The 26,614-nt window shown below is 38.5% G+C and overlaps 1 protein-coding gene across 1 annotated transcript in view; it reads right to left on the bottom strand.

Annotated features, from left to right (window-relative positions):
* The window catches only part of sra1 (steroid receptor RNA activator 1), a 73,873-nt gene that overhangs the window by 37,946 nt on the left and 9,313 nt on the right, over window positions 1-26,614 (bottom strand). Inside the window, exon 2 of the mRNA XM_052099372.1 lies at window positions 2,685-2,801. Within this exon, the coding sequence (XP_051955332.1) occupies window positions 2,685-2,801 (117 nt within the window). The remainder of the gene's footprint in view (window positions 1-2,684; window positions 2,802-26,614) is intronic.

Below are 26,614 nucleotides of genomic sequence, written 5' to 3'. Positions count from 1 at the left end.
TGGAAAAGACTATTCATACACAAATTCGTAATTACTTTCAGAACAATAATTTGATGACTATGTTTCAGCATGCATATAGAAAGGCACATTCTACCTGTACAGCTCTTACACAAATGACCGATGGATGGCTTAGAAGTATGAATAACTCTGAATTAGTTGGCGTGGTCATGTTGGACTTCAGTGCTGCTTTTGATGTAATAGACCATTCTATTTTAATTGAGAAATTAAAGATCTACAGATTTTCTCCTTCTGCTATTTTACTAATGAAAAGTTATCTTTCACAAAGAACATAGCCGGGTTTTTATAATGGTTCTTTATCTAATTATAAAGGTTTAGTTTGTGGTTTACCACAAGGAAGTTGTTTGGTTCCTCTTTTGTTTTCAGTGTTTATTAATGATTTGCCCTTAGCTGTCAAAAAGCATCAATGACAATGTTTGCAGATGACTCAACTGTTTACTATGCTTCAAACTCATGTGACAAACTTAATCATGTTCTGTCTGGAGAGTTGGATTCGGTGTATAAGTGGGTTAGTGGAAACAAATTAGTCTTAAATATATCCAAATCTAAAAGTATGATCATTGGATCAAAACAAAAATTGATGCTTGGATCGGAATTAAAGTTACATATAGCCGGGCAAAGAATACAACGAGTAGAAAAGGCTAAACTGTTGGGTCTGGTTATTGATAGTAGTCTTTCTTGGACAGAACACATAAATACTATTGTTAACAGAATAGGATGTGGCATTGCATTAACTAAAAAATGTTGTCATTATGTGAATCAGGAAACTTTAAAAATAGTAACAGAGTCATTAATATTATGTCACTTGTCAAACTGCACTGAGGTGTGGTCTTCTGCAACTAAAAAGGACTTGTCAAAAATTCAGGTTACGCAAAATAAAGCAGCAAGACTGGTTCTAGCCTGTTCAATTAAAACAAGTAGAGATCAGATGTATTCTACTCTTTCATGGCTCACTTTAAACCAAAGAATAACAGTTACTTTAAGCAGTATGATATATAACACATTGACAATGAAAATGCCTATTTCTCTGTTTAATCAAATAGTGTATTGTAATTCTGTGCATAATTATAACACCAGAAAGGCAAATAATGGTCATATAATGACCCCCTATCCAAAAACAAATTTTATGAAGAAAACCGTTCTGCATAGAGCAATAGTCATCTGGAATAACATTCCCATTGAAGTTCGTCAGCTTTGTAATAAGCTGGCATTTAAAAGAAGTCTAAGGTGTTGTGTGTCGATGTAGGTTTTTATATGTTATGATTAAGGTAATTGTAAATAATATGGTATTTATATTTAGTTTTATGAATCGAAACTAGATTGTATGTAGGTATGAGTGTGTGTTTGTGTATGTATGTACATATATAAAATGTATATATTGTTTACAGTAATGATTGAAATGTGTTGTTGTTGTAATGTAATTTTTTAGAATGGAACCCAGGAAGACTAGCTGATGGCACAGACTTTCAGCTAATGGGATCCTAAAAATAAACAAACAAATAAATAGCATCACAGAATGCTATTCTGAGTTGCATGTAGGCGCTGTTTTGGCAGCACAAGGGGAACCTACTCAATATTAGGCAGGTGGTTTTAAGGTTGTAGCTGATCAGTGTGTGTGTGTATATATATATGCATGCGTGTTCCATTCATTAATATTAGTTAATGCATTAGTATCATGAACCAACAAGGAATAATATATTTTTTACAGCATTTAATAATCTTTGTTAATGTTAGTTACAAATATAGAAGGAAATATTTACAAAACACATCTTGAAAAAGACCATGTAAAGATTGTTACATCTAAACAATGTTAAAAGAATAAGCCAATTATCGGAGCACAAACAGGGAGAAGAAAATAATATACTCGCTGTTCAGGTGTGCAATTCTAAATGAAGAAGCAATGATTCGTGCTTGCAGGGCATGAGAGATGTAATCAAGACCCCGAAGAAAACAATTCTGATAAAATGCTGTGCTCCAGTTTATATGTCCGCTATGATGATTACTCAGGAAGGATAATTTTTTTATTATTGGTTCCAAAAGTGATAAAAAAAAAAAAAAAAGCCATTCAAATGGTTTTACAATAAGAAAGTTGTAATTTTACCATGTTATGGCTTGGAAACAGTATGAAAAAGAAAGAATATCTTTTAAAATTCACATATTTTATCCAGCAATTCATTATCTGAATGTATTAAATAAATAAAACATAAAAAAGGCATCCAAATCTTTTAGAACGATTACCCTATTCTCCTTCCAGGGGCCTCAACATGAGCGCTAAGAAAGCATTTTATTAGAGTAAATAATTTTTTTTTATAAATAAATAAAGCATAAATGGCCAAGCACCGATAACATATGTAAGTTTAAGATTAATATCTACTAATCGATTGGTGTATCCTTAAAATGAACCTTTAACTGTTTTTTTGCTGTATCATTAAGTATACTTTTTCAATCGAGTTCACGCTTTTGACTTGCTAACTTCAGCCAGTAAATACCCTTGATGATGACAGATGGGCCACTTTAAACCAATATTAATGCAAATGTGAAAACAAGATAAACAGTTTGTACACAGGTTTGAAAAAACAAGATAATTGAATTGCCTTGTAAAAAAACATTGTAATGTGTGAATCAAGACATAGATAACATATTATAACGAGTATGATAATTTTGACCTGTAAGTTGTGGTGAGTGCAGCCTCTTGTTGAGTACATTCCGCTTTTGTCCACATGAATCCTTCTGCAAGCCATATGAAAACTGTGGCGGGTCGTTCCATCCACGCTCCTGATTGCCTATGCCAAAAAAGAACAATGTGAGTGAGTGTGATTTCATGCACAACTGATAAGATATTGAGATTAAATGCAATCCAATATTTTAATCGATTGACAGCTCTAGTACAGCTGTTACGTGTAAAGACAGATTTTATGCACAGAGGACAGTGTTTTGGCCAATGGAAACTAGAAAACATAGAATTTTGCATAATGTATTAAACATTTAATGGTGACCATAACACCAACATAATCAAGTGCCTTTAATGAAAACACATTAAGTTGAAGTGTCATAGGTGAAGTCATGTCGCGCCTTTTCCACATACTGCACATCGTTGTTTTGTGAACTTCGGTTTCCTGTTAAATTAAGTTTATCAAATCAAAATCAAATCCCTTTCATTGTCACTCAACCATATACACAAGTGCAACAGTGGGTGACAATTCTTGAGTGGAGTTTCGAGCAACATAGCAGTCATAACAGTGACGACACATATACCAGTTACAATAAACATCAGATTTACACAACACAATTTACATATCAAAATGTACACATAATTACACACAACACAATATACAAATAATAACATACATTGTACAGTATACAATACACATAATATAGAACACACATACACAATTCAAACAGAATAGTACAAGCAATAAAAACAGTATATATAAAATATACAGTAGGTTGTATTGTGCTGTATTGACATTCAGGCTGTCGGTTGATAGTCAGTTGCCAATGTGTTGTTAAGAGATTATATAATTTATGAGTTCAGTGTAAGATTAATAAAGTGCATGATGTATTTTGATTGTGAGAGATCAAGAGTTCAAAAGTCTGATTACTTGGGTGAAGAAACTGTCATGGAGTCGGCAGGTGTGGGTCCTGATGCTGCGATACAGCCCATGGCTCCTGGAGGGAGAGAAGCTCATCTCAAATGAAGTGTCTGGACGATGATGTGTTTAACAGATTTTAATAAGTTTAGCCTAATCTTCTGTCTACCTCACTGAACAATTATCTGCCATTCTCAGAGCACTGCTAATGTTTGTCAGCTTTGTGTCAATAATAAAGCCATTCATATGGTTTTGCAAAAAGTTGTAATTTTACGGTGTTATATCATATTAGAATTCCTTTTAAATTAGTACACTGGTGTCATGGAAAAATAATAAAAATGAAAGCATATCTTTTACGTTTATAACCCTAACCAAAGCTTGATCCTGGACAGTTGGCTAAATATAGATCGATCTCAAATCACCCATTTGTCTTCAGTTTGACACTAAGCTAAGATATGTTATAGTACGATCTATCTGAATATAGACAATATTTTGTTAACCTATACTTGTAAAAAAATAACCTTTTTAAGCCATTTAAACTTTTTTGTCAGCATAAACTAGGAAAATTTATATTACTGGGACAAAGAAAATTCAATGAATAGTGACAGCAGGGCTGCACAATTAATCGAAACCTCGATTTGACCTTTTGAGATTATTAAATTGCAAAGGCTGCGATTTTATTAAATAAATAAATATTCTGCTCCCTTCAAATATTATTTGCGCTGCTCTGTTCAGTCTATATTAAATTCGAGCATTGTTACAGTGTTTTCAGAGCGGTTCTGTGCTCCACAACTCCCTCTCATGCTTAGAGTAACAGAAGTGCTCTGAGTTCAGTTCCGTTTGCTTATTTGCGCTAAACGCTTTATTTACACTAAACTGACGCGTCCTGAGTGAAGCGTTTTTTATTATTATCTGAGGTAACAGCACCTCAGTCTCCGCAAGGCAAAGATATCATAATAAAGACGCAGAATACAAGATGGGGTATAATTCAAACATCTTTATGAAATGATTGCTGAGCAAACAGCATTAACAGTGACACATGTACAGTCCAGAAACTTCTCTTCATTCTCCTCTCATTTGTTTACCTCACGAGAGAGAGTGTGTCGAACTTATTACACTCCCCGCGGAAACAAGTAAAAGCGGAACTAATATTACCAACATCCAACAAAATGAAAAGCAAGGAACATACATACAGGTGAAACTCGAAAAATTAGAATATCATGCAAAAGTTCATTAATTTCAGTAATTCAACTTAAAAAGTGAAACTAATATATTATATAGACTCATTACAAGCAAAGTAAGATATTTCAAGCCTTTATTTGATATAATTTTGATGATTATGGCTTACAGCTTATGAAAACCCCAAATTCAGAATCTCAGAATATTAGAATATTGTGAAAAGGTTCAGTATTGTAGGCTCAAAGTGTCACACTCTAATCAGCTAAACACCTGCAAAGGGTTACTGAGCCTTTAAATGGTCTCTCAGTCTGGTTCAGTTGAATTCACAATCATGGGGAAGACTGCTGACCTGACAGTTGTGCAGAAAACCATCATTGACACCCTCCACAAGGAGGGAAAGCCTCAAAAGGTAATTGCAAAAGAAGTTGGATGTTCTCAAAGTGCTGTATCAAAGCACATTAATAGAAAGTTAAGTGGAAGGGAAAAGTGTGGAAGAAAAAGGTGCACAAGCAGCAGGGATGACCGTAGCCTGGAGAGGATTGTCAGGAAAAGGCCATTCAAATGTGTGGGGGAGCTTCACAAGGAGTGGACTGAGGCTGGAGTTACTGCATCAAGAGCCACCACACACAGACGGGTCCTGGACATGGGCTTCAAATGTCAAACATCTTACCTGGGCTAAAGAAAAAAAGAACTGGTCTGTTCCTCAGTGGTCCAATGTCCTCTTTTCTGATGAGAGCAAATTTTGCATCTCATTTGGAAACCAAGGTCCCACAGTCTGGAGGAAGAATGGAGAGGCACACAATCCAAGATGCTTGAAGTCCAGTGTGAAGTTTCCACAGTCTGTGTTGGTTTGGGGAGCCATGTCATCGGCTGGTGTTGGTCCACTGTGCTTTATTAAGTCCAGAGTCAACGCAGCCGTCTACCGGGACATTTTAGAGCACTTCATGCTTCCTTCAGCAGACAAGCTTTATGGAGATGCTGACTTCATTTTCCAGCAGGACTTGGCACCTGCCCACACTGCCAAAAGTACCAAAACCTGGTTCAATGACCATGGTATTACTGTGCTTGATTGGCCAGCAAACTCGCCTGACCTGAACCCCATAGAGAATCTATGGGGCATTGCCAAGGAAAGATGAGAGACATGAGACCAAACAATGCAGAAGAGCTGAAGGCCGCTATTGAAGCATCTTGGTCTTCCATAACACCTCAGCAGTGCCACAGGCTGATAGCATCCATGCCACGCCGCATTGAGGCAGTAATTAATGCAAAAGGGGCCCAAACCAAGTACTGAGTACATATGCATGATTATACTTTTCAGAGGGCCGACATTTCTGTATTTAAAATCCTTTTTTTTTATTGATTTACGTGTAATATTCTAATTTTCTGAGATTCTGAATTTGGGGTTTTCATAAGCTGTAAGCCATAATCATCAAAATTATATCAAATAAAGGCTTGAAATATCTTACTTTGCTTGTAATGAGTCTATATAATATATTAGTTTCACCTTTTAAGTTGAATTACTGAAATTAATGAACTTTTGCACGATATTCTAATTTTTCGAGTTTCACCTGTATAATACATCTATATCAAATATTTGTAACTATAATATAATGCATTGCTAAAATTAAATAATAAAATAATGAATACAAATAATTAAATGAAATGGTAACAAACTAACCAAACTTTTCACTTTTTAAATTGAATTACACTAATGTGTTATCAGTTAAACTTCAGTTTGACATAAAACCTACTTTTTTAGGACTATTTTACATACAGTAAAGAATAGTTTGTATAAGCCTACTAGTGTTTAAGCCCTAGAATAAGGAATAAAAAGTATATTTTAAAATTATATGTTGTGTATACTGAATTATTCAATCAACCAACATTATTTTTGACAGCAAAAACTAGGCAACAACTATGGTTTTACCAACAGGGAAATGTAGTTAACAGTGACATTGAGCAGAAAGCATACATATAACCAGTGTTGACAGAGCTGCTGATAAAAGTTAAATGATCAGCATCGATTGATGAGATTAAAATTGGAGATCAGCTGTTAAAATCCTGATTGGAGCATCCCTAATATTCAAGTTGACCGTGTTTCATAAACTAATGATGATGATGATTAGTGGGCTGAGATCCTGTCACAAAATGGACAAAAACAGGTACATTGTGGATGATAACATTTGGATATGAAATAGACTTTGTTTCACTGTTTATATATTTATATGTTTGTGGTTGAACTGAAAAAAGTTCTCAGTTAGTTTCTTTTTAAGAGGCTCAAGTGTGAAATCCCCAGTAGCCTTTTTGCAGTTGAACATGTGGAAAACATCATAAATCGCAGTTCATATCATAATATTTTAAAATAAAAAATAAATAAATACATAAATCGCAATATGACTGTCCAAATTGTGCAGCCCTAAGTGACAGTGTACAGAAAGCTTGCATACAGACAGTTATGACAGAGATCCTGATAAAAGGTGATATAGGTAATTGCTAAGAGTGGTTATCAATATTGGCTGTAAAAATCCTGATCGGAGCATCCCTAGTAACAACTAAAATACAGCTGTAATAAGCTAAAACTAAGTCCTTTAACAATAGCAATGAGACAATGGTGATTTCAATATTAAGTTCATGTTGGAACGCAACGCAAACATACATTGCCATGCAGTGTGAGTAAATTTGAGGTTATTACATTTGTAGTTGATGGACCAGCATACATCAGCATCTAGTGCTTACATCATGGATGATATTGAGGGATTCTTAAAGCCTCTTGTTTGCTTCTGAGTTCCCTTTTTCTCTTCCAGCTTCTGGAAAATGTCAACAGCATCGGACAGCTGTGTCCACTTTATGAATTTTTGCAAAATTCAAGTTGTGGCCAAAACACCCAAAGCACTGGCAGGGGAAGGTGTCAAATGCCTTTTTTCATGTTGGTAGCATTATTGGTTGTAACACTGACAAGCTGCTCTTTGGTGATGCCCCACTTCTGCGACATGTTTTCAAAAAACACCCTGATATTGTCTGCAGTGTGGCCTTCTGGATAAAAAAAATTTCCCAGGCAACTTGACTGAAGTTTGCAAAAGTTCAAAAGTTCATTAATTTCAGTAATTCAACTTAAAAGGTGAAACTAATATATTATATAGACTCATTACAAGCAAAGTAAGATATTTCAAGCCTTTATTTGATATAATTTTGATGATTATGGCTTACAGCTTATGAAAACCCCAAATTCAGAATCTCAGAAAATTTGAATATTACATGAAATCAATAAAAAAAGGATTTTAAATACAGAAATGTCGGCCCTCTGAAAAGTATAATCATGCATATGTACTCAGTACTTGGTTTGGGCCCCTTTTGCATTAATTACTGCCTCAATCGCGTGGCATGGATGCTATCAGCCTGTGGCACTGCTGAGGTGTTATGGAAGACCAAGATGCTTCAATAGCGGCCTTCAGCTCTTCTGCATTGTTTGGTCTCATGTCTCATCTTTCTCTTGGCAATGCCCCATAGATTCTCTATGGGGTTCAGGTCAGGCGAGTTTGCTGGCCAATCAAGCACAGTAATACCATGGTCATTGAACCAGGTTTTGGTACTTTTGGCAGTGTGGGCAGGTGCCAAGTCCTGCTGGAAAATGAAGTCAGCATCTCCATAAAGCTTGTCTGCTGAAGGAAGCATGAAGTGCTCTAAAATGTCCCGGTAGACGGCTGCGTTGACTCTGGACTTAATAAAGCACAGTGGACCAACACCAGCCGATGACATGGCTTTCCAAACCAACACAGATTGTGGAAACTTCACACTGGACTTCAAGCATCTTGGATTGTGTGCCTCTCCATTCTTCCTCCAGACTCTGGGACCTTGGTTTCCAAATGAGATGCAAAATTTGCTCTCATCAGAAAAGAGGACTTTGGACCACTGAGCAACAGACCAGTTCTTTTTTTCTTTAGCCCAGGTAAGACGTTTGACATTTGAAGCCCATGTCCAGGACCCGTCTGTGTGTGGTGGCTCTTGATGCAGTAACTCCAGCCTCAGTCCACTCCTTGTGAAGCTCCCCCACACATTTGAATGGCCTTTTCCTGACAATCCTCTCCAGGCTACGGTCATCCCTGCTGCTTGTGCACCTTTTTCTTCCACACTTTTCCCCTTCCACTTAACTTTCTATTAATGTGCTTTGATACAGCACTTTGAGAACATCCAACTTCTTTTGCAATTACTTTTTGAGGCTTTCCCTCCTTGTGGAGGGTGTCAATGATGGTTTTCTGCACAACTGTCAGGTCAGCAGTCTTCCCCATGATTGTGAATTCAACTGAACCAGACCGAGAGACCATTTAAAGGCTCAGTAACCCTTTGCAGGTGTTTAGCTGATTAGAGTGGGACACTTTGAGCCTACAATACTGAACCTTTTCACAATATTCTAATATTCTGAGATTCTGAATTTGGGGTTTTCATAAGCTGTAAGCCATAATCATCAAAATTATATCAAATAAAGGCTTGAAATATCTTACTTTGCTTGTAATGAGTCTATATAATATATTAGTTTCACCTTTTAAGTTGAATTACTGAAATTAATGAACTTTTGCATGATATTCTAATTTTTCGAGTTTCACCTGTAATTAGAATATCATCAAAAAGTTTATTTCAGTAATTCCATTCAAAAAGTGAAACTTGGATAATGTATACATTCATTCCACACAGACTGATATATTTCAAGTGTTCATTCCTTTTAATTGATGATTATAACTGACAACTAATGAAAAACCCCAAAATCAGTATCTCAGAAAATTAGAATATTGTGAAAAGGTTCAATATTGAAGACACTGGGTGCTCAATTATTATACTCAATAATTAACTCAAAACACCTGCAAAGGCCTTTAAATGGTCTCTCAGTCTAGTTCTGAGGCTACACAATCATGGGGAAGACTGCTGACATGACAGCTGTCCAAAAGACGACCATTGACACCTTGCACAAGGAGGGCAAGACACAAAAGGTCATTGCTAAAGAGGCTGGCTGTTCACAGAGCTCTGTGTCCAAGCACATTAATAGAGAGGCGAAGGGAAGGAAAAGATGTGGTAGAAAAAAAGTGTACAAGCAATAGGGATAACCGCACCCTGGAGAGGATTGTGAAACAAAACCAATCCAAAAATGTGGGAGAGATTCACAAAGAGTGGACTGCAGCTGGAGTCAGTGCTTCAAGAACCACCACACACAGACGTATGCAAGACATGGGTTTCAGCTGTCGCATTCCTTGTGTCAAGCCACTCTTGAACAAGATACGGCATCAGAACACAAAAAGGACTGGACTGCTGCTGAGTGGTCCAAAGTTATGTTCTCTGATGAAAGTAAATTTTGCATTTCCTTTGGAAATCAAGGTTCCAAAGTCTGGAGGAAGAGAGGAGAGGCACAGAACCAATGTTGCTTGAAGTCCAGTGTAAAGGTTCCACAGTCAGTGATGGTTTGGGGTGCCATGTCATCTGCTGGTGTTGGTCCACTGTGTTCTCTGAGGTCCAAGGTCAACGCAGCCATCTACCAGGAAGTTTTAGAGCACTTCATGCTTCCTGCTGCTGACCAACTTTATGGAGATGCAGATTTCATTTTCCAACAGGACTTGGCACCTGCACACAGTGCCAAAGCTACCAGTACCTGGTTTAAGGACCATGGTATCCCTGTTCTTAATTAGCCAGCAAACTCGCCTGACCTTAACCCTATAGAAAATCTATGGGGTATTGTGAAGAGGAAGATGCGATACGCCAGACCCAACAATGCAGAAGAGCTGAAGGCCACTATCAGAGCAACCTAGGCTCTCATAACACCAGAGCAGTGCCACAGACTGATCGACTCCATGCCACGCCGCATTGCTGCAGTAATTCAGGTAAAAGGAGCCCCAACTAAGTATTGAGTGCTGTACATGCTCATACTTTTCAGTTAGCCAACATTTCTAAAAATCCTTTTTTTGTATTGGTCTTAAGTAATATTCTAATTTTCGGAGATACTGAATTTGGGATTTTCATTAGTTGTCAGTTTTAATCATCACAATTAAATGAAATAAACATTTGAAATATATCAGTCTGTGTGTAATGAATGAATATAATATCCATGTTTCACTTTTTGAATGGAATTACTGAAATAAATCAACTTTTTGATGATATTCTAATTATATGACCAGTACCTGTGTATATATGTATGTATGTGTGTATATATGTATGTATGTGTGTAATATATATATATATATATATATATACACACACACACACACACACTCACCTAAAGGATTATTAGGAACACCATACTAATACTGTGTTTGACCCCTTTCAGCCTTCAGAACTGCCTTAATTCTACGTGGCATTGATTCAACAAGGTGCTGAAAGCATTCTTTAGAAATGTTGGCCCATATTGATAGGATAGCATCTTGCAGTTGATGGAGATTTGTGATTATATATATATATATATATATATATATATATATATATATATATATATATATATATATATATATAAATATAAAATTATACATATATACACACACACACATATATATTTATTAGGGCTGTCAATCGATTAAAATGTTTAATCAAATTAATTACATGGTGTCCCGATTAATTAATCGCATATACAAATATTGATAAGACCGTACCAACGACTTGGCATATCGTTATGAAACTCAGTGTGTGTCTTTGGCACCATGCTCTGAAAGGACTGAAAAAGTTTCGGGACAGCACCACCGTGGTCAAAATTTATAATGCCATTTCTATAAATGCTTATAGCAATTGAATCCTTTTGCCTACTGTAATGAGACTGGTCTTGATACCAGTGAACAATGAAACCAATTATGTCATGATAGTAGTCAGCTGCAAATATGGCTTGACCTCAAAAAAATTCTAACAAATGGTTTATCAGTGGTTTACAGTGATATCAGATATACTTAAAAACATACTAAAAGTTTACCAAAGTTTGACTCCAAGAAAGGCCCCATTTTCAAAATGGCGGCCATCAGGTCCTTAAAATGACCATTACTCCTTTGTATTCCTCCTAGACCAGGAATACTGGTGCCCGATACATGTTTTGGCCATGTAATATTATAAATAGCATATTTGCATGGTAGATAAGTGACTTCAAGTACAATTATATATTAAAGCAATTGGTTACAAGCATATATATGTGAAAAATAAGTACAATTTCCCTTAAGTAATTGCATATTTCTCCTTTCTCATATCGTTTTGCCTAATGTTGGTGGTTTCTGTGGTTCCTGTGGTTCATAACCATTCTTTTGATTCCAATAATGAATAAATTCATTAGAACTGTGTGGCACTGTAAAATTAGTCAAAACAGGGCTGTCACGTGAAGGCTCAGTACCGCTAACCCCTTTTATTTTTGTGTGTTTTATTTTTTTATATTTTTTTAATATTTTTTATAATGCGTTTTTTTTTTTTTTTGCCTTTTGTTTTTTATATATTTTTAATATTTTTTATTTATACATATCTTTTCTATTGTATTCAGTTGTTTCCTCTTATTCTGGTTTATTTTTTATACTTTTTTGTACTGTGACCTTCACTAGATTTACCATTAGTCATCACACTCTTCCTCCCATAGAGGTTGATTATAGTGATTCTCACAATTCCCAACCTGACATGGTCCACATGCAGGCATGCATGGTAGTCCATATGCCCTGCAACTGCACCATTGTGTTCGGCAGGCAGTTGTGCAATTACAGTGGATCATCTGCAGGAGGCTTTCTGGGGAAGCAGTCTTACTGGTCATAACTGGCAGGAACCGGTTGTCCAGCAGTTTCCATCCCCAATCCACTGTGTTCATGTCACCTTCCTTTCCAATCCACACCATGATCTGGAAGTAAACTCTTTGGCAGTGGTATTTGGTTGAGGACTCAGTTGGAGGCAGACGTTCTGGGGTAACAAATGATTTGGCGGTATCGATTTTCTTGCTAAAAAGGTTGTAGCGCAAAGAGGCAAGTGAATCAGTACTCTTTCCGCCAAACAACACTGCCATTGCCTTGGTCCCATAGTCCTCTATGACATTCCTTGCTTGATGAGGGAGCAGAAACACATTTGCACAGGACTGGATGGTTGATTCACCATTCACAAGTTTCTGGAATGCTGTCTGTTTGCCAACACTAAAAATGCGTGAAGTTATATCACATCCTGTGAAGGCGTGAATAAACAGCAACTGGGAGCACAAGTCAGTACCCAGGACTTGTTTCATCTCACTGATGTTGTACACTTCAGTTGCTTTGGACTTGTCTGAACGAAAATAGAGGCCTCTATTATTCGTCCCAGCATAGTAGAGTAGAAGAATGAGTAAGTCTGTATCCTCCCTATCAAGGTTGTGGGCTGATGTTCTGAGGCCTTGACTGCAGCTTTGACAATGTCCACGTCTGCATCACCTGATGCATTAATAACAGTGCAGCCCTTCTTCTCCAGCTCCACAGTCATAAGATTGATCAGTTCTCGTTTGTTGCCAGATCTGGAAAGGAAATCATCCTTTCTTCCCACAAACTCAGTCTCTGCATTGAAGTTAACAATGAGGTGAGTGTTTTCACCACGTCTCTGATGCGTATTGTCTTTGATGGAAGGACCTTCGCTATAACCATCAAAAACGACTGTTGCTTTACCATAATGGCGTATGGTAAAGTCTGCATATGACTGTGCAATGGCACCGTAACAGTCACCCTTTTTCCATGCCAAGCGGTGAACCAGAGAGCCACCGTCAAGGACATAATGCTCAGTTGGTGGGATGGAATCCAGGACAGTTTTGTTAGATTTCTTGCTTGAGAACTCAGTGACTGCCTGCGCTAGTAGGGGCTTATTGGCTTTACGGAAGATTTCCTTTCCTTCGAACAGGGCTGCAGGAAATGAGCAGAGCTCATAGCTCATTACATCTTCCAGTGAAAACTGTTCAGTTTTCGACATGATCAGGAACCGTTGGAACAGCAAAGAAGGATCAATGGTTCGGTCTTGGGCAACTTTGATGGTGGAGTCATCTGCAAGGGTTTTTGCTCGGTCTTTCCGTTTGAAGGATATTCCAAAAACTGGTTTTCCAATCATCTTTTCATTGCCAACAGTCTCAAACTCATGCACATTCACCTCCTCTTTGGCAACAACACCAGTTACAATGTTTCTCAGAGATGGGTCTGAAGAGAATGGTGTGTAAATGTTAAGCTTTTCCTTGATCTTTACTAGATCAGAGTGATCTCTTTTCATTCTTGCTTCGGAGGATTCTCTGTGCTGCTCGCTGGTCATGTAGGTGAGGTCGTTGAATTCCTGCATGGCGTTGTTGTATTCAGATGTGATGGGTGTAGACATGGTCCACAATGCTCGCATTTCTTCAGTCATTCCACTTCCATGGGTCAAGCCTCCACTGCTCGATGACAAGGTCAGAGCTAAGGCCTGCCCAGTACTGGTTGCTGCGGCGGATCACATGGAAACCCCTGGAAAACTTCTCATGTACATCAGGGTGTCTGGTCTCGAGTTGGCACATTTCTTGGAGGTAGAAATATGCCGATTTCAGGTAGTTGTAGTGCCCAGCGGTGGCAAATATTGGCAGACAGTCCAACACTGCGCGCAAGTGCATCTTCCAAGATCCTGTACGATCTGCTTTGATCAGAGCTTGAGCTGTCTGCAGCATCTTCTGATAGTTTACCCACAGCCGGCTGGTTTTTGACCTTGTGCTAAGGTCTGCCCTCTTCGTGTCCACCTTTTCCTTGATATGGTTCAGCATATCTGATGCTGCAGCACTCTCCAAATTTGTTTCTTTCATTACCATGGATGAGTACATCTCTCCAGCTTGGTGAGATGTCCACAAAAAGCTCTTTGCACTGACTTTCCAGTCATCATGTGCTGGACGGCATTTGATCCATAGACAACTTCCATAATGTTCCTGAGTCCTGTGCCTTCCATCAGTGTGCCTATTGCACCAAGTAGGTTCATAAAAGTATGAAAACCTCCAAGCATTAAGACTATGCTTTTCAGGGGACTACTCTGTGGTGCATCCATGATCATCTCTGCTGCTTTCCAGTACAGTGGCTGATCAAACGTAATAATGGATGGAGCATTGTGTTTGATAGCCAGGCCACAAACAAAATCCAAGGTGGACAAAATACACGTTTTGTCTCCAGAGTACAGGTCAATCATTGGCAGGAACACAACTGATGATTGGCCTGGATGTTCTAGTCCTTGATGAATGATATGCATCATTCCCTGCCACCCTGGGGTTTGTTGTTTGAAGTTCAGTGAGAGCCACAGGACATCAACTGTTCTGTCACAGTTGATCAGTGCTGGGAGGTCGTTGAACACAATGGTTTGGCGCACATGTTTCGCAAAGCGATATTCGATGACTGGGATTTTACTTTGCACTGCAAAATCTAGGTTGGTAATGTGTCTCCTTGGAATGATACAATCCTTTTTTCGCCCTGGAGTGATTGCTGCTATGATTCCCATTCCGTGGAAGGTCCCTTTACCATCAATAGTAAGGATGTTGTGGTCAACATTGTCCCCGGCAAAAAGAAGTGCCATGTCCAGCACATCTATGTCATCCGTTAACATATCTGGGGCAACTGAATCTGCTGCATTCTTTTCAAAATGCAAAACTTCCTTGTATGATGAAGCAAACCCCATTCCATGAAGGGTATCCACCAGGAATTGTGACCGATACATATGATGTGCCTGCACTGCAAGGCCAAGTTATAATGGAGCTACCACAGCACGTGGTCGTGCTGCCTGGACAATTGCCTGTCCAATTCCTGCAACCTTTCGGCTTGTCTCCTTACCCACAAATAGACAATTCAAAAGTGTACGAAGAGTCTCAGGAACAAACAAAAGGGCAGAGTTAAGCTCAAGTGACTTTGTGCTCGGATACTGATCCATAATGGATGGGACATTGGACTTGATATCACTTTTGATCAATCGCGCATCTGTTTGAATGATCGCGTGTTTCTGGGATTCCTCATCCTTTTCTTGTTCGCTGAAATAAGATCGTAGTATTTATGATGTCTTCTCTCTTATTGTCACTATGTCATGGAGGCCTTCCCCTTCAGTGAAATGTACATTGTCCTGGTACTGTTCCCTCAATTTTCTCTTGAGGTATTGATATCCATATGGTTCAGAATCTGGGTTTGTCAGAGATTCCTTCATTTTGTCTCGAAGATATGTAATTGTCAACTGTTCCTCATCATTACTCTCGAGGTAAGAGCAAACTTTCATGAATGCCTGCTCCTGATCTTCATTTTTGGGCCGGCCAGACTTTCTGCGCTTTGCCTCTGGGTCTTTCTGGAACTGCATCGGTATGTTATATCCGTTACGAAAACTACTACTGCATAAGTGGTGGTAAACACAGTCTGCAGCATGTAGATCCCGGCCATAATACTCAATCCTGCCTTTCACAGTGAAAGCCCATTGATCTGCACGATTGTCACAACACTCAAGAATGGACTCTGCGAGCATATCAGTCTTAACACTACTTGTGTCTTTACTTCCATGTGTTATCGTAGTCCCACAGAAAAGACAATCGGTTTGGCTGTTGAAAGGACCAGTTGCTACTCTGGCACTTCTTTTCGGTGGCTCAGCTTTATTCTCTTGTTGGATTTTAATGTCTTTTTTATTTATGTACTTCTGTCGACATTTTGAGTGTACTATTTCACCAGCGGAAATGTGTACGTCGTCACCTCTTTGTACACTTGCATTGTTGATTCCTTCAGCTCCCTTCTGATGAACCTCAACCACATCAGAGCCATCTCTTAAGTTTTTACAGCAAATGGGGCAAGTTTCTTGGTTTACAACAACATGACTCATGGTCAAAAGTGCATTTGGAGTGTACTTTTTCCTCAAGCTAATTCAACAATGTCAATTGCTGAAAATTGTGAATTTTGTTCTGTTGGGTTTAGTATAATGCCCCTTTATACTCAAAAACATCTATAGAGGATGCATTACATATGTATTACCTTATTCAAATTGAAATGAGTGACCATTTTAGGGGGTTCACACACAGGCCTCTGTTCGGGCTAATTCTGAGTTTTTTATGATCAGAGTTATACAAATCCAATTTAAGTTACTTTTGGGTGCAATAACTTTTACATTGAATGCCAAGTCTGTGTTTTAGCAAAAAAAGGGTATGTGTCCAAAAACACGTACCGAGTAGGAGTTACATGACAGGCTAAATCTTTTACATCTCTGGTTCACCGCAAACAAAGATAAAACCTTACAGTAATCTCACAAAATCATGTATTCCATAAGTTTGTAATCATGTCAGTGCAATTTAGACAAGTCCAATGGATTCATAGACCCAGAAAACATTGGGTTAGACACCAATATTACTTGGCTAGGTCAAATAATGAAGGAGTTAGGATTTTTAAGGGCATTCCTGCCCATCTTGGACGCCATCTTGAAAATTACACCTTTCTAGTGGTCAAACTTTGGTAAATTTTAGTATGTTATTTAAGACACCTAATACAACAAAAAACAGATGAGAAACCTTTTGTTAGAATTTTTTTAGGGTTAGGTGGTTTTTTTTCATATATGTAGCCGCCTATAGAGCTAACTTCCTGTCCGCCACTTTTAAATGTTTAGAAAAGTTACTTTTTCGAACTCCTCCTAGACTCTTTGTCCGATTTGCATGAATATTGGCCTGTATCATCTAGAGCAGGGGTGGGGAACCCTGCTCCTGGAGGGCCACTGTCCTGCAGAGTTTAGCTCCAACCCTAATCAGACAAACCTGAGGACACTTATCATGGTCTTGATTACTTGAAAAATGTAAGGGCAGGTGTGTTTGATTAGGGTTGGAGCTAAACTCTGCAGGACAGTGGCCCTCCAGGAGCAGGGTTCCCCACCCCTGATCTAGAGGCACTCAAGACAAACCATACGGTTTTCGAATGGCGCTTCAAAACCTGGTATGTGTAATCACCAGTAGGCCCGGAGGTTACCTGTAGCGATTTGAGCACTGCCCCGTACAGGTCACGAGATATGAAAAAAGCTAATTTTTGTTTATAACTTCTGAACAGTTTGTCATAGAATAATCAAATCGGTCTCATTAGATTCAGTGAGGTATAGTGAGTCCAACGATATGGAAAATTACTATGTCGTCATTTTGGACGTCGACCATTTAGAATTTTCTGAAAAACATACTTTTTAGAATTCATCCTAGACTGGTTTGACCGATTTTAACGAAAATTGGCCTGTGTCATCTAGAGGCACTCGCAACAAAAAAATTATTTACAGAATCTTGATAAACCTTACCGTTATCGAATGACTTTTGGACCCATTCCCTGTATTCAACAGGAAGTCAGCCATTTAGATTTTTCTCTTAAAATGTTTTTGCCATTTCCAGGACTCGTACTTTAACGAACTCCTAGAGATCATCAGATCTACATATTTGGTTATTCTAATCTGAAGGCCTTTGCGATGCTAAATTGCAAAGCTTGAGTTTTCACTGCACGGCATGGCAGTGATGGTCTGAGAACATGTGATGTTTCACCATGAAACAGGAAGTTGTTATAACTCATACATACAATGTCCAATCTGCCCCAATCTTCACATGTTTGATAATAGTCCTGGCCTGAATAAATCTATGTGCCAATATTCAGTTAGTCACAGCTCCACCTACTGGCAATAGCCATTTCCAGGACTTGTACTTCAACAAATTCCTCCCAGACATGTAATCAGATCAAAATTAAATACAGTCCGTCTTAATCTAAAGGCCTTGGTGATGTTAAATTGCAAGGCTTTTAAGTTTTCTTTGAAGGGCGTGTCTGTGGCTGCCTGACAAAATTCTATATGAAATGAGTCACATTTTTAAGGCCTAAACATGCTCGAAAACTTATGAAACTTTGCACACATCTCAAAAGTGGGGGACATTTTCATCCGATACTAGTTTTAGAATTAATTGTGGCTAAATGGCTCAATAGCGCCTCCAACAAAAGTAAAAAAAGCAGCCCTCACGCCAGGTTTCACCTACACGTAAGAAAATCGGTAAGCTTATGTAACATCTCAACATCGACAAAAAAGTATCTTAGAGCCATATCGTAAAACCAACAGGAAGTCAGCCATTGTGATTTTTCTCTTCAATTTTTTCTCAGTTTTTGCCATTTGCAGACCTTGTACTTTAACAAACTCCTAGAGATTAAATCAGATCGATATTCGGTCAGTCTAATCTAAAGGCCTTTGCGATGCTAAATTGCAAAGCTTTTGAGTTTTCTTTGAATGGCGTGTCCGTGGCGGCCTGGCATAGTTCGATGTTTTGCCATGAAACAGGCAAAACACTATCTATAGTTGAAGTCAGAAGTTTACATACACCTTTGCCAAATACATTTAAACTCAGTTTTTCACAGTTCCTGACATTTAATCAATCTATCTATCTATCTATCTATCTATCTGAGGGTAATACTCATCTATCACAATGTTGTATATAGGCTTTTACAATAATCAAGGAAATAAAAAATAAGATGTCAGAAACATTACTTTCCACTGTAAACAACAGTGCCTTCTTGCCATTTAAGTTTATTTTCTCAGGTATTTTCCTCAAGAGTTATATTATCAAAATTCATAATAATTCAGGCATTAGAGCAATTCAAATAATTTTTCATGGATGGATGGATGGATGTTTGTCCTTTTAATAATGGGATTCCTAAAATGTTTTAGCCTTCATTTGTGATTGTGACAGGTGGAGGGCGGGGCCGGGTCGTGATTTTACACACCGGTCCCTTATCAGGCTAATCAAACCTCCAAGAGAGATAAAGGCTGCGGACGGTGTTGCGACAGAGAGAGAACGTTTACAGGCAGCTGTCCATCATATGTGTGTGTGTGTTTTTGGTTTCAGTTTTACATTAAAATATTATTTATATTGTCAAGCCGGTTCTCGCCACCTCCTTTCCATTGTTCCCTTTACACTGACCAACTCGCATCACATGAGCTAGTCTCCATCTCTATATGAATCTGCATCTGTTGCATGAACACACATCAACACGATCTTATGTTTCCATTAATTGCGTTTATGCATTTTAGACAAACATAAGTTTTGACTTAAGTTTTAATACTCTTCATTTACAAATGTTCACGTCTGTACATCTCTTTGACGCTAATGAGTAAGAGGGATGAAGTCAGCTCGTCAGTAAGGTCACGCGTCACGTGGAGGCGGCGGCAGGAAGTCATTGTTTACAAGAGGAGCGCTGTACAAAGGTTTAATTGTCTTTGCTGGATATTTGTATTTGTAGAAGTATATTGTTCAAAATGGTTGTTTGGTGTATTTATCCCGGATGCTTCAACTTTAAGAAACCCCAAAGAAAATGCACGCTGGGAAACACATATACACTTCTCATCGATTGCTTAAACATGATCATGAGTGATTGAAGCTCTGGCTTATCACGCCGAACCTGGATATCTGGACTGTACTAGTCCAGTGAAAAATTTACTCCTGAAGATTTCAGACCATCAAAAGAAACAAAAGGTCGATATCTTAATTCATCAGCTGTGCCTGTGCTGTTTTTCCAGCTAACTCAGTTATGAGTGAAAACGTTGTCAATGCTTTGAAATAGCTAAGCTGAAGGAGCTAAGCTGAAGGACCCTCGAATCCAGAGAGAGTTTGGCATCACCCTGAAGAACCGGTTCGACATCCTCCAAGAAGAAATAGTACTTACCATTGACAATCTCAATCAAGCTTTGAGGGAAACTGGAGATGCCATTCTAGGATCAAGGAAGAAGAAAGTGGAATGGATTTAAGAAACAACGTGGAAAACCATAGAAGAAAGAAGACAACTGTAGAAGAAACTTCTGAACACAAACTCACTTAGGCTGAAAGAAAAAAAAAATAATCTCAGCACAGTACAGAGATAAAGACAAGGAAGTCAAGTTGACAGCAAGAAGAGACAAATGACAATACATCAACCAATTTGATGAAGCCAAGACAGCCCCGTAACAAGACAAGAACAGTTTAACAGATAACCAGGAAACTACAAGGTGGCTATGGACAGACCCACGACCTCCCTGTAAAATCAGAAAATGTAACTGTCATCACCAAAGAACAGGTTAAACAAACAATATTTCTAGAACAAATTGATCTGCCTAGAGCCAACAACAAACAGTTGACATTAAGAAGAGAGATGGCAATAGACCTAGAAATCAACATGGGACCGACCAAAATCATAGTAGTAAATGAATCCATCCAGAAGTTGAAAAGCATCAAAGCAACAGACGAAGATGGCATATGCTCTGAGATGCTGAAGGCAGAAGATCAAGAAATACCACAGATCCTCAAAGACATCTTGCAGGAAATCTGGGACATTGAAGAATACACTGCCATCTGGAAGACCGGCATCATAGTCAAAATGCCAAAGAAAGAGGACCTTGACAACTGTTACAACTGGAGAGGTATCACACTGCTATCACTTACCAGCAAAGTCACATTATAATCCAACGTATCTCTGAAGCAGTAGATACCATTTTCAACCAAAAACAAGCTGGTTTCAAAACAGAAATGACTAAAGGAAAGAGACAGGGGATCCAGTGCATGCTCACCTTGGTGCTGGAAGACCTGGTCTACACGGACGATATAGGGCTATTTTCAAGCAGGCACCAAGATATGCAGCAGAAGGTGGAAAGCCTCTCAGAGACAGCCAGCACCTTAAATCAACCTTATCTACCTTAAATCAACACCATAAAGACCCAACTGATGAAGAACTCAAAAGCAGAGTGGAGTATATGGATGTCCACCATCTTAAGCACCAACCCCAAGATCAAGATTTTCAGCATCCTCCTCCACTACCATCATAGAGCGCAAGCTTGACGTCATCGAAACCAAATGCCTCCGGAGCATATTAAAGATCTTCTGGCCCAACATCATCCCCATTGAAGATCTCCTGAGCAGAGCAGTGGTGCAAACCATCTCAGATGTTGTGCAGCTGCGCTGCTAGAGATGGAATGGACAAGTCAGCAGAAAACCTACCAACTCCTTGCCCAGGACAGCACTCCACTGGACACAACAGGGAAAACGAAACCATAGAAGAGCCAAGGAAACATGGCGCAGGTCAGTTAAGAGTAGGGCTGGGTATCGAGTTCCATACATTTTAGACACTGACCGAATTGCCTCTAAACAATCGAGTATCAAAAATGTCTTGTCGTTCGGTACCAAATTTCGATACCTACTGTAAGGGGTTAATCTCGTCAACATCAGTGATAAGCATGTAGCATGCTAGATGTGCCCAAATCTAAAAGTGCTGGTGATTGGCTGTGGTTAGGCATCAAGGAAAAACAGCAGTTTACACGGTTACTCCCAGAGATGAGGCTCACGCATGCACCTACTTAAATACAAGTACTTTACCAACTTGTGTTCAACTTAGAAGTATGAATATATGTTAACTGCATGTCCTAACGAATGCTGCAATAAAACTTAGTTGTGATATGTTTGTGAAAGGTTTTATTGTTGCATAACAGGTAAATTTGATTTAACCGTGTATTTAACTGCGTGCACCCGTTTTTCCTCTGTCACACGGATTATTGCATCGATCTCAAAGTACAGCTTATCAAGAACAACCAACATCAACAAACAATTGCGTAAGGGGATTCAAATTGATCTCAAACCCTCACCGCTCAGGAACAACCAAAAACAACAAACGCCACTCATGTTATTTCTTCCTGCATTGCATGTCACGTTTACAATAGCCTTTTCCGTCAGCAGTGAGAGATTCACATGTGATAAATGTAAGGAATTAGTCAGGCTGACGGAGAAGGTTAATGAGTTAGAGACACGCATCCTAACGCTATTGGAGGTCAGTGAGAAAGAGAAGCCAGCAAATACCGTTTCAGATGTGGGCAGTACAGAGAGCAACACAAAACTATTTATTTAAAAAAAAAATTGTTATTCATGTCAGCACTAATGATGTCCGGCTTTGACAGTCTGAAATCACTAGAGATAATATTAGAGGTGTGTGAATTTTCAAAAATGATGTCAGACACTGTAATATGCTCGTCGTTGTGATGAGGTATATAGTAGATTAGGATCACTGAATGGCTGGAGAATACAATAGGATTTATAAGCAATTGGAAGAGTTTTTGGGGTAGACATGACCTGCTAAAGAGAGACAGACTGCATCCCTCCGGGGAACGTGCCGCTCTCCTCTAGTAATTTGGCTCATTGTCTTAATAATGATAGAATCTGACTAACTGGGGCCCAGGTCAGGAAGCAGACAAACTGGTTAATCCGAACATCTGCTAGCTGCCTTGAGACATCACACAGGTCACAAACTACAACACAAAGAGACAGTATCACCTAGATATCATGTAGGGACTGTGTCTGTTCCCCGAACTACCAAACACAATACCCTCACTAAATCATTTAGAAAAAAATTGATTAATGTCAAACTTGAACCAAACAAACACATTAAAGATAAACATCATATAAAGATAGGGTTACTAAACATTAGATCTCTTTCTACCAAAGCACTAATTGTAAATGAGATTATTACAGATCATAGTTTGGATGTGCCCTGTTTGACTGAAACCTGTCTTAAATCGGATTAATATATTAGTTTAAACCAATCTACTCCCCAAGTTTATGGTTATAAACACGAGCCTCATCTGAAGGTTCGAGGAGGAGGTTTTGCTACAATTTACAGTGCAGTTTTTGGTTTTACTCAGAGGACAGGATATCAATTATAAAATTAGTCTTTTGAACCAATAATGCTTAATGTGACACCGCCAGACATAAATAAACTCTGCCGTCTTTTACCCTTGCTACAATATATAGATCACCTGGGCCATATTCTGATTTCCTTGGTGAATTTGCTAATTTTTTATCAGATCTTGAAGTTACTGTAGAGGGAGCTTTAATTGTTGGGGACTTCCAACCTTCAGATAGATAATAAAAATGACACATTGGGATTAGCATTTATTGATATTCTCAACTCTCTTGGAGTCAGACAAAATGTAACAGGACCAACACATCACCATAATCATTCGCTAGATTTAATTCGGTCATATGGAGTTGACATTGATAATATAGAAATTGTGCCACAGAGCGATGACATCTCTGATCATTACCTTGTCTCTTGTATGCTGCGATCAGCTAATGTTATTTAATCTACATCACACTAATGTTCAGCTAGAACTATTATTTCGACCACTAAAAATAGCTTCACTAATAATCTTCCAGATCCATCTCATACACTCATCTCATATTTGATACCAATCTGTCCTTTGAAAATCAAATTACCAATGTTTGTAGAACAGCATTCTTCAACATAGGGGTAGGCGATATGGAAAAAATATCATATCACGATTTTTTCAGGAAAAATCACAATTCACGATTTTATCACGATTCTATTTCATGTTTTTTTTAAGACTATTTTGCAAATTACATGAGCCTCCACACAGGAAAAATTATATCCCCATTTAAAAAAACATAGCCCTACAATGTAACAAAACATAAAAGGGAAAAAAATGACAGACTATGTCAAAGTACGTTTTCGAGCATATTTTAATCAAGTGTATATTTAATGGAAGTGCAATTGTGCAAAGTAAGAACATTCAACAGGACTTCCATTACAATCAAAGACTTCTCATCACAAAATGAACATTGTTTTAAAAAAAAAAATCTAACATTGGCAACAGCTGTAACAGACCCTGAGCAAAACCCATGTCAGCATTTTTTTCTATTTCTATTTTTTTTGAGGTAGCATCTAGCATGAAAAATATAGATAACTACTTAAATAAGGATCTGAAGTGCGGCTAGACCATAAGTCAGCTGTTGTGGCAAAAAAAATTAACGTTTTGAACTTTGTGTTCCATCTTGCGGCATTCGGAATACAGCCGTGGAATGGCCGTCGCAGAAAAATGTTTGCGGCTGGGAATCTCGTAACGCGGATCAACAACTTTGAGCAGTCTTTTGAAACCCTCGTTTTCCACAGTTTTTATGGGGATCATATCCTTGGCCAGGTAAAATGTCACTGAATCAGTTACATCTTTCCAGCGCTTGTCCTGTCATACGGAGTTCCCTTCTCAAATAACTCCTTCGTTAGAGTTGTTTGTTTAAGCCTTGTAACGTTAGCCTCTGGCTGCTCTGTGGATGTACCTGATGCACTCGCACGGGTTCCCCTCACAATTTGACTATCAGCATATTCTTTAGGGTGTTTTCTTTTGAGGTGGTTAAAAAGATTTGTTGTGTTACCATCCGACGTGCGAATCTTATCATTGCAACATTTGCAAATAACTGTTGTTTGCGCCGTGTCTGTTATGGAAAATCAAAACCATTTCCATATTACCGATGTTGAATTTTTTTTAGGAATCAACTCCTCTGTGTTTTCTTCCATCGTCCCTGTGTTGCTAAATCTCACGAGCAAGTTTATGATCCTGTTAAAACGGCAACATCTAGCGCGCCTCGCATCGCATGTTGTTAAGTAGAAAAGCCAACTGCATCTGATAGAACGTGCACTGTTGCACGATACAACGATATTTCCGAAAATGTGAATCGTGGAGACATTTCAATAGTTCACGATCAAATATCGTCATATCGCACACCCCTACTTCAACATGAGAAATATTGCTAAATTACGACACATGCTCCCTCTGTTGCTGATGCCGAAAAACCAATTAATGCGTTCATGACCTCAAGAATAGATTATTGTAATGCATTACTGGAAGGATGTCCAGCAAGATCAACAAATAAACTACAATTGGTTCAAAATTAAGCAGCCAGATTGCTGACAAAAACCAAGAAACATGATCATATTAGCCCTATTTTATCATCGTTACATTGGCTACCTGCTCAATTTCAAATTCTGTTAACTATGTACAAAGCTTTGAATGGTCAAGCTACACAGTACTTAAGTGACCTTCTACCAACGCTATTCCATCACGTTCATTATGATCGCAAAATTCTGGCCTGTTAATAGTTCCTAGAATATCAAAATCCACAAGCGGAGGTAGATCCTTTTCGTATTTGGCTCCTAAACTATGGAATAGTCTCCCTAACACTGTTCGAGATGCAGACGTACTCACTCAAGTTTAAGTCTAGAATAAAGACTCATCTATTTAGCCAGGCATAAAACCAATATATCTTTCAACTCACAATTAGGCTGCTTTAGTTAGGTCTGCCAGAACTAGAAACAGTTATGATATATAACTCTGCAATAAATTGAATGGCATCTATGCTAATATTTTATTTGTTTCCCTGTCTCAACCTCGGGACTCCAGAACCGGCTGGATCCAGCTCCATTCCTGCTTGGTGTCGGATTCCACTGCTACATGAATGATGACTAATAGCAACTGGTGCCAGCCAATCATCACTTCAGTCTATTACGATGGACTTCAGAGGATGAACTGATGCCAACTCCAACCATAAGACATGGGATAATTCATATGGTTTTAGGATAGACCTCACCAAAATTACCAGCCAGTTTGAACTGCGATGCACCTAACTGATCCTTGCCTGCATCACCTCGGTCTAATGATGGACTACACTCTTGTAATGGAATACATAGACTATCAATTAATTGCCAACAAAACCCTTCATTCTCCAACTAACAAGGACAACTGCATCTATGTGAACTTCTGCAGTTAATCCAGGATGGATTTCAAAACATTAGTCATTAATCTTAGTTCATACAAAATCTTTGTTTAAACACTTAGTTTACTCGTTCTAAACCATGACATGCACTATAAAGAAGTAATATTGGATTATATTAATGATGTAAGTCAGAGGGGAACTGGCCCTCACAGAGAGCCTGATTTCTACAAAGATTATGTTTCTCCATTAACCAACAACGCGTTTTTTGTGCCTTGCCACAGTGGCCTTCGGCTTGCTCACTGGGGTAAATAAATACAAATCATATTTAAATACTTAT

Source organism: Xyrauchen texanus, chromosome 31 (genome assembly GCF_025860055.1).
Source record: "Xyrauchen texanus isolate HMW12.3.18 chromosome 31, RBS_HiC_50CHRs, whole genome shotgun sequence".
Lineage (NCBI taxonomy): Eukaryota > Metazoa > Chordata > Actinopteri > Cypriniformes > Catostomidae > Xyrauchen > Xyrauchen texanus.
Note: the sequence above shows the minus strand (reverse complement) of the source record. Positions and strands in the feature narration are given on the sequence as shown.